Source organism: Diadema antillarum, unplaced genomic scaffold (assembly GCF_040938485.1).
Source record: "Diadema antillarum isolate AM-2024a unplaced genomic scaffold, OU_Dant_1.0 seq00001857_RagTag, whole genome shotgun sequence".
NCBI lineage: Eukaryota > Metazoa > Echinodermata > Echinoidea > Diadematoida > Diadematidae > Diadema > Diadema antillarum.
Window position 1 is genome coordinate 374,491 of NW_027272529.1, and position 13,999 is coordinate 388,489.

The following is a 13,999-nucleotide window of genomic DNA, read 5'->3' on the forward strand; positions in this document are numbered from 1 at the left end:
GCGCCGCCTGTACAACTGTCAGGTGTTATGATCATGTGAATCATGTGATCATTGTACATGTACGTCTGGAGTAACTGTTGTTCGGCCGGAAATTTCACCGTCGCGACTATCCATAAGGAGAGTGTAGTAAGGGCAACATTAGGATCTTTGGTAAGGGTCAACTGTGTACAAACGTAAGTATTCAAACGTTATCAGCATTTCATAGTGGGACCTGTTTACAACTGCCTAAACCTTTGCAAAAGTTTTTTTTTTTTCTAATGACAGTGCATGACATAACTGCGACCAGCCCGAACGCAAAGACCATAAAAAGGAGTTAGGGCCTAAGTAAAAACTGTGTGAAGGAGCGCCCCGGGGTTTTGCATGACAGCGCAAAGTGCCGGCATTATTTTCCATACGTTCGTCAAATGAGATCCTATTCCTACATTTCATGTGGCTGTGACTCGTGAGTATAATTATAAAGGTCTCGTTGACCCTATATTATAGGCCTAATCTCTAGACCTCTAAAAATTAGGGCCTAGTAGGCTTGTACGTAGTAGAGACAAAGCCACTCTAACATACTGGTTTAGAACGCGGTAGACTACAGTACAGCCAACAGGCTGCGTAATCATATTGCAGATCAACCGATGCAGTGTACCAATGTCCATGTCAGGTTCCCGACAGGATGACATCTTATAGGCTATATGGTACCATAACCGTGAATTATCGATCGGCATTATGAGACTGATTGAAAAGGAACATGCGTGGTCTCTCTTTCGAATTCGAGACTTCTTATAGGAAAAGGCCCAAGGATCCTAACCATTGTTAGGCTAGACTCGACTAACAAGGATTAACGTTAGGAGACTGGTAGGCCCGGAGACCGCGCCGCCAGGCGCACTGCGTGTGTGTGGCGGCTGTCGCAGTTAGGAGACTGGTTTCTCATCCTACATCTTTTTCAAGTACATGTAGGGGCCTACAAGAACCAAGTCCATGGGAAACTAGTAGTAGACTGACTCTACTTGGTAGATCTACTCGGTCTCGGCAATAAGACCAGGTAGAAAATCTAGGAGATTAGGACTAGGTAGGACTGACTCTAATCGCTAGACCTAGGACTAGTAGGAGCAAACAAAGCAAAGTTACTACCCGATAGTCTAGTAACTTTGCACAGACCTTTAGATTTCTAGTAAATTCCAGACCAAATACCAAGGCTAGAGTCTAATTTGAGCTAACTTTGTCATTCTAGATCTTTTCTAAATTCTAGATCCTACTCCTAACCGTTAGCACTCTGGGTCTGAAAACCCTACAAATCCATGTGCAGCGCTTTTAAACCACTGCAGCATTATGTAAACTACTTTTGAGTGTCAAGAATTCTAACTTTAGATCTAGAAGTTCTAGATTCTCGATAGAACCCTTTCAAGCCTGGATAGTGGTGGTAGCCCTTATGACTGTGGTGTAGTAGCCCTAGCACCCCTGGAGATCTGAAGTGGAGATACATGTATGATGTGACTTAAAAAGAGAATAAAAATAAGAATCGTCATGGCCTGAGTTATGGTAATATCGTTAACCATGTCGTAAATATGGCAGAATTATAGAAATGCATGACTATTGATCTATTTTCAGTTATTGCCTATGATTTAAACAATGTATTGACCACTTTAAATCAGTATCATTGTATCATGAAATCTCTTTTTTATGTCAATTTTTTATGCAAAGAAGTAAAAATTTCATTGTCATCAAGAATTTGTTTGATGATTTACACTAGTCCTAGATTAGATAAGGGGAAGGCAGAACAATTGCAACAAGATACATGTACAAACTCGAACTAGAGCTACAATCAAAATACAGCAAATTCGGAACAGAGGGGGGGGGGGGGTCAAAGCGTATAGATAGTCCAAGAAATACAATGTTTTTTTCCTCTAAGGCAAACGAAACGAGAGTGTTCATATTTATAACTCAAAGATAAAGTGATACATGTGTATCATTCAGTCTGTTGATTTTCTTGTGTGTGAAAACATTGCAGATGATTTCTCATACGACACTATGTTTGCAAAGTTTTAGTGAAACCAAAGTATGAACCACGATTAGGAATTCTGCACAGTCACCTGACAAATTGAGGTACTATGGAAAACGTGTTTAGCATTTTGCATATTGATGTTATTTGTTTTGATTCTTTGTCGTTTCTTTTAATTTATAATCGAAATTTAGCAGACGTTAGTATAATTGGAAATTAGGTGGAATAAGTGTGTCTAGAAGTAGAACTTTTCAATGAGACTGTTCCTAAAAGGAGGTTCCCGTGCTTGAGAAACTTGACTTGGTTTGGGGGGTATCGATATATCATTACAAATCGATCAATCGCCTGATGACATCTTTTTTACTCATATTGTAATTTTCCTTTCAATGAAGACGTTTTGAGGAATGGAAAATGTACCAGGAGACGCCGATGCGACCGAAGTGCCCTCGGAACTGGGCAGCTTACCGGAAGTCGTGGAGAGTGTCTCCCAAGCCCAGAAACAGCAGGCTAGCGAAATAGCGCAACATCGTAAAGTACTCGTCGATTTACAGGTTCGGCATGAGTAGTCATATCTCGTATAGTTTTTTTCAAAAAAAAAAAATCCTCGTTTTGTAAATCTTACATTGCAGTATTTCAGAAAAAGAACAGAATGATGGCTTGTAGAAATCAATTCAAATTCATTGTTTGTCCATGTTTAACAGTGGGAATATGAAATCGCATTTCCTGACTCTAAGCCTTCTTACATTGTCTTCACGTAAAGATGTGAACGAAACAGTAGATTTTGATTTTGACATTATACCTTGACCACACTAAAACACTGATGAATTGGTGATTTTTAATGTGCAAACCAAGTGGAGAGCTGCTCAACTTCTAGATCACACAGAGTTGCCAATTAACTGTCTCACTTTGTCAGATTGTTTGTACTGGTCTATGTCTGATATTTCAAAACTTTCACTGATCCATTTCTCTAGTTTTTCTGTTTTCATACAAAGCAACATAGTATCAGGTTGGAATTTCCCTCACGGTCAAGCACATCAACAATTACTACTTTACTTTTTTTTTGCATTTTGTCTTTTACTTGTCTTTGCAATCACTTTGCTAAGACAGGCTATGGTGAATATTAGGCACACCAATCATAGATGAGCTTTTCTAATCAACATAAGATAATAAAACAGTAAACAATTCGATCACATTTCAATGGCAATATCGCGAAAAAAGGGGCATTTTACACGGTCTTTTTTTTATTTTTGAGGGGGGGGGGTAACGCTGAGACTAAAGCTAAAATCAGTGCAAAGCTTTTCTGTAAAGAGAATCCATTTTGATTACATAAGTCCAGTGTGCGCAAGTAACGTTATACAAAGTAATCATCTTCATGGACATCGCATCTGCACTCCTTGTTCAATTTCTTGTTCTGTTCTTGTCTGGATAAAAAGAAACAAGAAAGAATGATAACAAATTTCAGTCAGATATTCAGACGGATGTGAAAATCAACTTTAAAAGACATTCTGTGACAATTCACGGAGTTTATCTTAAATTCAAGATTTCCTATTTTGTTAATATTTTTCCCTTTTTTGCATATTATTGTGTACTATCAAGATTATGCATAAACGTGAATCTTTTACTGCTGTTAGAATCGTGGCATGAACGATACGTCATTCGATTACAACAACGCACATTTTAGCTACATTAATCTGACAAGGCCCTTCTTGCGCGTTGTATCCCTGCCCCTCCCGACAACTTGATGCAAGAAGGTACGACGCAGAAATTACATGTAAGAAATGAAATGGTAATATGTTTCAAATCAAATAAATCTATCGCTTCCAAGAAGAAACGGTGTTTTGCCTCGCGGGAGTTGACATTATGATTTTCGTAGCATTTTTTTTTTTCACAATGACAGGCTTAGATTGGATTGTAGATCTATTTGCAGCAACGTATGCGAAATTCTTCTTTGTTTTAGCAAATGTAACTATTAAAAGATGTTGCCCCTTGCATTCTGAACGCTAGTAAAGCTTGTCTTTGAATGCTTTTAATTCGTTTGAGAAATCAGCATCAATTTTTCTCATTTCCTATTATTGGCCTTGATCCTGCAAACGGCTCCTTTCAGCAACAAGTGGAGAGGGGTGAGTCTGTAAAACAATACAACTAAGCAAACGAACAAGCTTATCTTTTGAGTAAGCCTCTTTTAGAGCATCTTGTTTTATTTGTGTCACTCATGTGTCATGTCTGTCCCTATTGTGTAAGCGAGTTTTATATACTGTATGACTATGCTCCATGCTATCATGTTCGCCTTTTTAAACCAGAGGTGGGTTCACACCACGAGCTTTCCCTTGTTTGAGCTTTTTATAAAAATGTATGAGACAGATTAAAACCTGAACATCAATAAGATTTGGCTTCCTCGCCACTTTCCTGTCTGGGTTTAAACTAAAGACTTAGATTTATCGACAAATGTGCTTTAGGGAATGTCACCATATACGTCACCGCTCAGTGGTTGGCCAAGGCAGGTTAGCAACCGTAATACATCCTTTGGACTGCATTAATATGCTACAACCAGCTATTGTGAGTGCGTATTTCCTTGCTATATCCTTATGCTGCGCTTCTCACGTACATAAGAATTTGTACAGGGCAGAAATGTTTTGTGTTTCCAGTGATGATGATATTTGACAATACGGGTGAATCGAAATGATTGGCAGCCAAACGACATAAGTTAATGTAACCTTTTCACTCCTTTTATTCTTTCTCCTTATCCTTTTTCGTTGTCTCCGTCTGTTTCTTTTCCCATCTTTGTCGCCTTAATATATTTTCTTCTTTGAAGTACTATGGACTCTATAGAAGAGATCCTAGTACCGTGGACAATATTTATCAACCAGGGTACATATAGGGGTATATACCTATTAAAGATGGGGTAATGGTAATGGTAATGCCCTATTAAAGGAGAGGTTGCCTTTTTTGGAAGATTAGAAGTTATATACCCTTAATTGGGTAAACCACTTTGCACCTGCCATTGCTTTCTTTATTCTACTACTTTTTATTATTATCATGGGCATAGCATCATCATTATAATCATTATTGTTACCACTGCCGTAGTCATCATTACCATCATCATCATCGTCTTCGTCTTTGTTAGATCGATGCCAATTTCGGTTTATTCGGGAATTACAAAGGTAGTACTAGCTTTTACTCTTGTCAATTGGATTAAGGTAGTGTGTCAATGTAATTAGAAAAAAAAAAACAGACTTTGTGTTTCAGGGATGTAATCAGCGTTATCATCATCAATATAGTTATCATAATTTCATCGTCATCATGATAATTATCATCCTCATGCACAATGTCTTCTCCTTGCTTTCCTCTCAAGAGCAATCAACAGAAGAGTCCCTGCAAAAAGAACTACAGGGGTGCCAGAGAAAGATATGCCTGTGCCAAGAGGACAGCCAGAAGAAGATAGCACACTGTACCCAACTGAAAGAAGGTGAGAAAAACATCCAAAAAATACTTGTTTTCATCTCCTCCTCTTCCTCCTCCTCATCCACCCTCAAAAACAGGCGAACAAAGAAAGGAAGTGATAAAGCTCAGCACTTTCAATGTAAATCCATTCTATGTTCAATTTGACTTTGATGAATAGCTTAAAAGCAAAAAAACGGGATGGCGAAGCTTTCATTAGAATCGGACTAGCAATAAAGATATGAACTTGATTATGGATTTCAGGATTTCAAGTTTTCTGCCTTTACAGTGATCAATCGCTCACATGATGCAACCTTGATTAGGTGATGATCGCGAAGCCTCCAAAGAATCAAATTCGCTTGTACGCATATTTTCACTGAATTCATTTTAATTTCATAGCAGATCCTTTGCAGCTCCAAGATTTGCTACAATTCAGCAATTGTGATTTGTAATATATATATATATATATATATATATATATATATATATATGTATATATATGCAAATCAGTACGATAGTTGTGATGCATCATTGCCTTGTATGATTTGCAGACGTGATCGTAATCAATAATCACCGTTTCGCGAAAAAGTTTGAAACTCCGAAATTCCACGACTGTTGTATACTTCTTCTTTTTTTTACAGGGATATAATAAAAACTTTTACTGTTCTGATTGTTTTCCTCTTCTCTTTATATCAACGTCACTTTGAACATGCCAATGGGCTTCGTTTTTCGCAGGGCGGCGACGTACTTTCGTAAATGTGCCATAAAAGAAATTATCAATCCATATCTGTTGCAGCTCGTTTGACATTAATGCCACTTTGACTATAATTGATGTGTAACGTACTTTATCTGTGATATGTGACATTGGTTTAAAATTCAGGCACACTCGCGGGACTATTAATTGTCACAACGACGAAGCGAAAGCCTCTTGACCCTGGTGAATCTCGCGAGTAGGGAACACCAAAAAAACTCAGCAACACAAAACCAGTATTAAATATGGTCATTTCTACATTCACCTGGGCATTCCAGTATAGTCGCCGCCGGTCACTTTTGCCCGTGACATCGTCATAGCAACAACAGATAAAAACAGTATATGCATTAAGCAATTCACCTCTACACACACACTTCCGCATATTTCAAGACACTATGAATCTCGCTGCAGTTTGTAGTTAAGTGCTGCATCGGGGAGAAATAGAGTGGGTGGGAGGCCATTGGGGTACGACTGAGGTGCTTGTCACACTTCTTAGTGTGTTGAATATCAAAACTATTGATTTTAGCAGTAGTCAGGATTTCTTGTGGGGGCATGCGGACCTGTCGGGGTTTGTTCGTCTTACCTGAGCGGTCATTGATCTATTGATGACCATATCATGGCGTCGTCGTCAAATGCGGAAGCTTTGGAGTCTGTGGATTAGTGGTAACGCCGAGCACTTTGGTATCAGACATTTTCGAGAAGTCTTGCCACAGACATGACAGAACAGAAAGAACAAAGCGAGGAAAGGAAAGGAGGGAAAAAAAAAAATGTAATTTGGTAACACAGAGACCCGACATACTTCTCCTGTTTTCTTTGGCGTCAGATTTCTCCTCCAGGCAACCAAGAATGAGTTCAAAATAAACCACAGTCAATTTCACTTCACATCCATTTCAACTTCCACGTATAAACATTGCACAAAATGAGCACATAGAAGTTTGGAACATAACTGATGATTAACGCACAATAATACAGTTGTATGTAAGACGATTACAGGTCGAGATTATCAGTTTAAAGTAAATGCTGAATATACAACCTAATAGATGCAATATGAAGTGTAAATAACGTTTAATCTGACAAAATAATGGGATGGAAAGACACAGAAATTAAAGTGTCTGTGTTATAAGTTAAATCTAACCAAGAATCTCACTATATAAAGTTAAGTGCATTGGACGAACCTTTCCTAAATTGTTAATGAGCCTGTGAAGAGTAGGACACTGGGGAAAATGAAATTTCGCGTACCTTCCCTCAGTGTTTTTGAAGTGTGAAATCTTTCGGAAATTCTGATTGACCTATATTCACAGTCCAATCCTTGTTTCATTTCATTTAGATATTTTCGTATAATGAAAAAAAAAACTTTTGAACAGAGGTCTTGCATCACCTTTCATTTTTCTTGTCAGAAATATCTGAGAGCGTCAATCAAAATGCCGAGCTAAGGTTGAAATTCGAGAGATCGCAAGCCGAATGGAACAAGAAAAACAGGTACACAAACATCGACATTATACAATAGTCAATAAAGTTATGGACTTGAACTGTTTTTTGTAAGCAGCAGTATCAGTTTATTAAAAAAAGAAAATCACTTTAAAAAAAACATCTCTAAATTACTTTGAATTTAAGAATGTTCTTCTTTTTCACAACCACTAATACTTGTAAGAGAGGAAATTCGCTTTAAGGGATTAATCTTTCACTTGACACAAACATTGAGTTATTCGTTGGGTATTTCTGTATCTTTACATCTTTATCTTCTTTTTTATTTCCCTGCAGACTCATTGCGAAGTACAGGAACAAAATGGAGAATTTCTCCGAATCTGTTAGAAACATGGAGGCGCTATCTACCGACCACACGGAGCTCAACGAAAACCAGCGAGTTATCGATGACTTAGAGCGCGAGAGTGAGTGTAATAACAGGCGCTACATTTTTTTTTCCTCGCTAAAGTGCTGCATAAAATTGAGTATGATGTGTTCCCCAATGCATAGCGGTCACTTTGATCTATATGCCCAGATGGTGACAGTGTCATTTTTAAGTTTCTCATAGTCTCAAGCGTGTACTGCCTCACATTTCAGTGGGCAACACATGAAGACGTAGAGCATAACAAACGGCTAGCATATAGCATAGTTGCAATAGGGAGCAAAACGTTATTTCACCCTGAATAGTGGTTTGTTTTGTCTTTACAGAATCTGTTTGCCTTGAGTATTGTTTGCAATGCACAAACTGGAAACTGGAGACATATCTTACATACTTGCTGTCGTTTACACATCGTTATGTTTTTGTTACAGTAAGCAATAATCGCCGAAATCAGTAGTTTTGTTGTTTTCGTTTTGCTTCCATTTTGTTTTATGCAAGCAGTTTTCAAAATATGTTCTGTTCGAGTCTGAAAAGGAAATAGAGGTTAATGTTCAAAATGTTTTCCTATACGTAGTTCAAGAATTCGACTGCGTCTGCATTAGATATCAGAATCAATTACTGGGACAAGGTGGCTTTAGCATTCTATCCCATCCATTCCAAAACAAAAACGCAAACAACAAACAAGACATGCAAATAAAGATCTGTATAAGCTAACATCAAGGTGTGGTGACTTAATGTGGACTTCATCTTAACCTGATTGTAAATAGAATCCTAAAAACAAACAAACAAACAAACAAACAAACAAACAAACAAACAAACAAACAAACTCTATAGCTATTTGATGTGGACTGAAACTCCCGGCACTTTTTTTTTTTCCGCTCAACTTTCACGGACTAAATTTATACGATTTTCTGTACCTTTACAAAGCTGTGGAACGCTTTCCATATTTTTTTTTCTCGAAAGGTGTACCTGTGTGTGTGTGTGTGTGTGTGTGTGTGTGTGTGTGCGGGGGAGGGATGGGTGGTTCGTCGGAGAGCAACTGTTCCTGAGGAGGAATATTGTTCCGATTTAAGTATGTTTTAATGTTCTTCCTTTGTGTTTGATGCTGACTGTAACGAGTATAATCCTTATCAGGATAATGATAATTATTATTATCATTATCATCATTATTATCATGATTTCTTTATGGAAACAAAAGAGCCTTACTCAGCATTTTTTAGTCAACTACATGTATTCGTGATCGATTGTACATGTTTTAAAATGTGAAAACTTTTGTTAATTCGACTTTTGGCCGCACTGTCGGCTTGTTAAATGAAAAAAAAATGAAATTTTCAATTGAATTGGATTGACTCCCTTTTAAGCGCGAGAGCATATGCCTGGGCTGGAAATAACTAATTTTCCAACGATGAGGGCAGTATTAAAATTTCTGTGTCACCGTTATTTGCAGGACCGGATAGATCACAGGACGAGCTCGACTCCCCAGATATTGCCTCAATTTCCGTCGATTAATAAAGCGGATTAAACTATTCCAAAGACCATGAGGGAAATATTTCCTAATTTATGACTGACTTTCATTCAGTGATTCTGCCGTCGGGTGTCGAGTAGCGGTCCGGGCTGCCACAAATGCTTTTAGAATGAAATGTTATTACGTTCTAGATTGTAGAGATGACAAGTTCCTCAACTGGCTGGGAGTGAATAAAAGCAGGCGGCAGGGGAGAGTTTCGTTTTGGGGATTAGAAATTATGTAATTTGGTACATACCTGTAATACAACCTTGTATCTATTTACTAGTATTCTGGAAGATGGTCCTAAAAGATATAGCGGGAGACAGAGCGGGAGACTCTAGGCGTGAGACTTGGGAGGTCTAAGGGGGAGGGGAGGTTGTAGTTGATTTTCCTAATGGAATGTAAGTACCTGTTTGTGTGATGGCCCTATTTTGTATGTTTGTTGTTACTTCCATCCGTATAGGAGATACCCTGAAAGCCGAACTCGTGCTTGACCAAGAGAGGGGGGAACTTCTCGCCAAGGTCCAGATGGAAGAGGAAACTCACCGACTTCAAATAGCCAAGGCTGACCTTCAGCAGCAGGTTAATCATCTTCAGGGGGAGGTGCGTTTACTTTGAATATTGACATAACATTATGTTGAATGTGATGATTATGAAAAATAATAACTCTAAATAGCAACACTTATTATGATAACAAAAACAACGGCAAGTATAACAGCTATTGTTTATCATACCATGTACCTATCTCTGCTGTTTATATTACACGTATCATTATCATTATTTTCTTTTATATTCTTACCATTAATATTTACTAATACAAACATGAATTTCATAGGTCCTTTTTTTCTACATTTTGTTAGAAATAATTGAACGCATCAAAATATCTGAAAGCTTTGTGTTTCACTCATTCGACGCAATGTTATGTTGTTCATGTAAAACTGCGTTCATTTTTGTCCTTGGAGCCCCTTGTAGACTGAACAATATTTCAATTATTACACATCAGTTTATCCCTTTTACTTTGTTTTTATTTAGATTGATATGAGATCCATTCTGTCATACATTTACCGTTGACTTACTATATCATTAAACCCTCACACTAGATCACGAGGGAGACGTCCAAGCAGACCAGTATCAGACAAGATATCGAAGTCCTGCAGGTATGGGAAAATACATGAAATAAGGACCAACATAAAACAATGACACCAAAAGCAAACTTGCACGTTCATATTCAGAGTCCATATTCTTCTTTAATCTTAAATGTGAAATATACATGTATGTAGCAGTCTGCGGCTCTTGTGCTGATCGTTGATATTGAGCAGCACCCGTTTTTAAAGCGCCCTCTCGAGAAGAATTTCGGCCAACGTTGGCCAGGAGCCCAAATAGGGCTCACACCTGTAAATATAATGGAATATCCCTGACCGCATCACAAAAATCGTATCAAAGATACTAAAATAAACGGAAAAAAAATAATAAAAAAGTCAATAAGGGCAGTTTGGAAAAATGAAAGCTGCAGATATTGAGTACGGTACATTAAATTCCTCTACAAACTGCATTTTGGTTGGAAGCGTTTCTCATGGAATTTGAAGGGATTACATTTGATTGGGTGCATGTACAGAAAATATAATATTTATGTAATTTTTTCAGTAAAAAGAATTCGTACCCTGGCTTTGCGAGCCCTTGGACAGAGTTTGAGTTGAACAACCCCCTTAGAAATTTGATGGATGAAAGGGTATATCTCACATTTTCAGGTTACTGAAGATGAAACATTTCATTTCTCCCAGGTATTTTACACATTTTATTCATTCTTTTTTTAATTTTAACACACGTCTCTATGGGGAAATATTTACCCGTGTGAGCCCAATACGCCAGTTCAGTAAGAGTCTGCAATGACCTCTGGAACCATAGACTATAAGAACATGGATCAGTCTTTGTTAACCGTCTGCATGCCACATTATACTTTATTTCCTGTCCGTAGGTTAGTGTGTGAGATTTGTGCCCGTTTGACTCATTGGCACATAGGCCCGAATTCACGAAGGTGGTACTAAATGAAACCATGGTTTAAACCATGGACAAAAACCATGGAGCGCCAAGGAATATTTCGTTACAAAATAATCAATTCATCGACGAAATGACTGATTTTGTAACAAAATATTCCATGCTACACTTGGCGCTCCATGGTTTTTGTCCATGGTTTAAACCATGGTTTCATTATTTGTACCACCTTCGTGAATTCGGGCCAGAAAGAGCTACTTTGGTTGAAATGAATACATAGTAAATTCCGAAATGCACCCTATCCAGGTTTTTCACACTGTACCTCAGTTTCAAAAGGTCTGCTATGACCTTTATCTACACCTGCTCAAATTTTATCTGATGTCATGTTTGTCCGTAAACGTGAGGCAATCTTTAAAGTGGTTTGATAAGCTAAATTATTTGACCTTCTTTTTTAACAACTGTTCATCCATCAAATACAAGGCAAATTTTGCTTTCCGACATTATTATAATGTCTTCAAGAGGCTGACAACTCTGATTGTGCTTGCATACTCTCTGTTAAAAAATCATTTAATGGAACTGGTCAAATTTAGTTTATTTGATCTTCAGAACATCAGCAAGAGACGTTACACAAAAAAAAAAAAAATGGAGACAAAATGTCGACTCTAATCCTTTTGAATGTGTAGGACCAAAGTAGGAATCATATGAATGAGAGATTCACCATCAATCCACAGAAACCGAGTTCCGGGACTTGATGGTCAAATGCTTGCCTCTGTCTGTCAGTGTTGAACAGTAGAATGAATCGACCGCAGTGCCTTGTGAGAAACTCATGTACATCATCGGATGAAATTAATATCATACGTTGTATAGTATTCGGCGTGTTGAGATTTATACTACGCATACTATGCCTATCCAACCAAATAATCTGCTCGTGCCTATGCTGGTAGGTTTGCGCCGTCTACGAGGACTTTCCGTACAGGCTGACGAAAGCAGTGCGTGCTTCAAGTCCAGACCTAATCTCACACTATTCTCATTTCTACAGAAACGTAACCGGGCCCAACTGACACGTCTCAAGTGCCAGCTAAAAGAGGCTCAGGTGAGAAATTGGCAGTGGAGCCGAGAGGCAAGCCAGCTTGAAGCCCAGTTGGATCAACTCACCGCTGCATCGCAGACACTCCACGATGAGTAGAGAAGAATAATACGAATGTCAAATCGTGCAAAATTCAAGTAGGAACCGTTGACAGATCATCTCTTGTTTTTGGTTTGTTTTATTCTATTGACTATGCTTGTGAGTTGCTTGAGACGGAAAAAATGGATACTATGTTATTGTAATGATGTTGGTTTTCCGACTTGTGGGAATGTGTGCGCACGTGGATGGTGAGATCTAGTACACCATATCGTATGCAGATACAATTGAGAATTCCTAGGGATATTACTTCAGACCAATTCAACGCAATGTCCATGTTTGTACGTCCATATTGACTGGTGTATTGATATGTAGCCCCAAAGCCCGTGCGATGGGATAATCAGAAATACAGACAGACAGACAGACAGACAGACAGACAGAGAGATCGATAGATAAGATAGGTAGGCAGACATAAACATTGATTGTAGGTTATTTAAACTGATGAATAAAAGATGGATACAGGATGCAAAGTGAGACGGATAAGGACCGATGAAGACACGAATAAAGATGAATTTTCTGATAAATGTGGACAGATAGTTATTGACCGATAATTACTATAGGCACTCTAAAATTTGCTTGCATTATATCACCTATCTTGTTTGTGCACAATGATTATGGTATGGAATATTACTTGTCTTAATGAAAACGGAAAACAACAACCCTAGAACATGTTCGTACATATATTATTCCCAAGCATCTGAGCACACACACACACACACACACACACACACACACACACACACACAGAAGAATGAATAAATAAATCAAGCAAAAAGTAAGAAAAAGCGATATTATGTCTGTTTTGCTTCTTTATTTCATTGATAAATATCTTGACAAATCGATGATAGAGTATTTGTTGTCTCATTATCGTAGCAAAAAAAAAAAGTCAAATAAAAAATATGGGCATCACAATTGCCCATTCATGAAAAAAAAAATATATATTGTGAATACATACAAAAGGCTGAATACCAAACATTTCCAAAAGAAAGGCATAAAAAAGATAAGTCTGTAGAATATTTACCATTAATAGTATGTGAAATTTCTTCAGATTTAAGGAATATTCCGTGTCGACAAGAAAAGGAAACCTTGAAAGACATTTTAAGAATATAAATGTTTCATTGTGTCCTTTAAATTTTCGTTACATTGCGCAAATTTGCGGAATCAATCAACGTAAAAAGACGTTCGGGTGTAGTTCCTATATATACACATCCTGGTTGCAAAGACTAACAGTACAATGTGAATTGCGACCATTTTTTTAGATGGAAGTTTTAAACAAATGACATATACAAGCAGGAGTAAAA

At 37.8% G+C, this 13,999-nt stretch overlaps 1 protein-coding gene across 1 annotated transcript; it reads left to right on the plus strand.

Annotated features, from left to right (window-relative positions):
• Nucleotides 1–2,391: 2,391 nt before the first annotated feature.
• Nucleotides 2,392–12,701, plus strand: LOC139712790 (coiled-coil domain-containing protein 122-like). Its single transcript, XM_071624582.1, has 8 exons — nucleotides 2,392–2,538; nucleotides 4,092–4,107; nucleotides 5,340–5,453; nucleotides 7,574–7,655; nucleotides 7,938–8,065; nucleotides 9,987–10,126; nucleotides 10,624–10,680; nucleotides 12,555–12,701. The coding sequence occupies exons 1-8, from the start codon at nucleotides 2,392–2,394 to the stop codon at nucleotides 12,699–12,701; spliced, it is 831 nt and encodes a 276-aa protein (XP_071480683.1).
• Nucleotides 12,702–13,999: the final 1,298 nt, after the last annotated feature.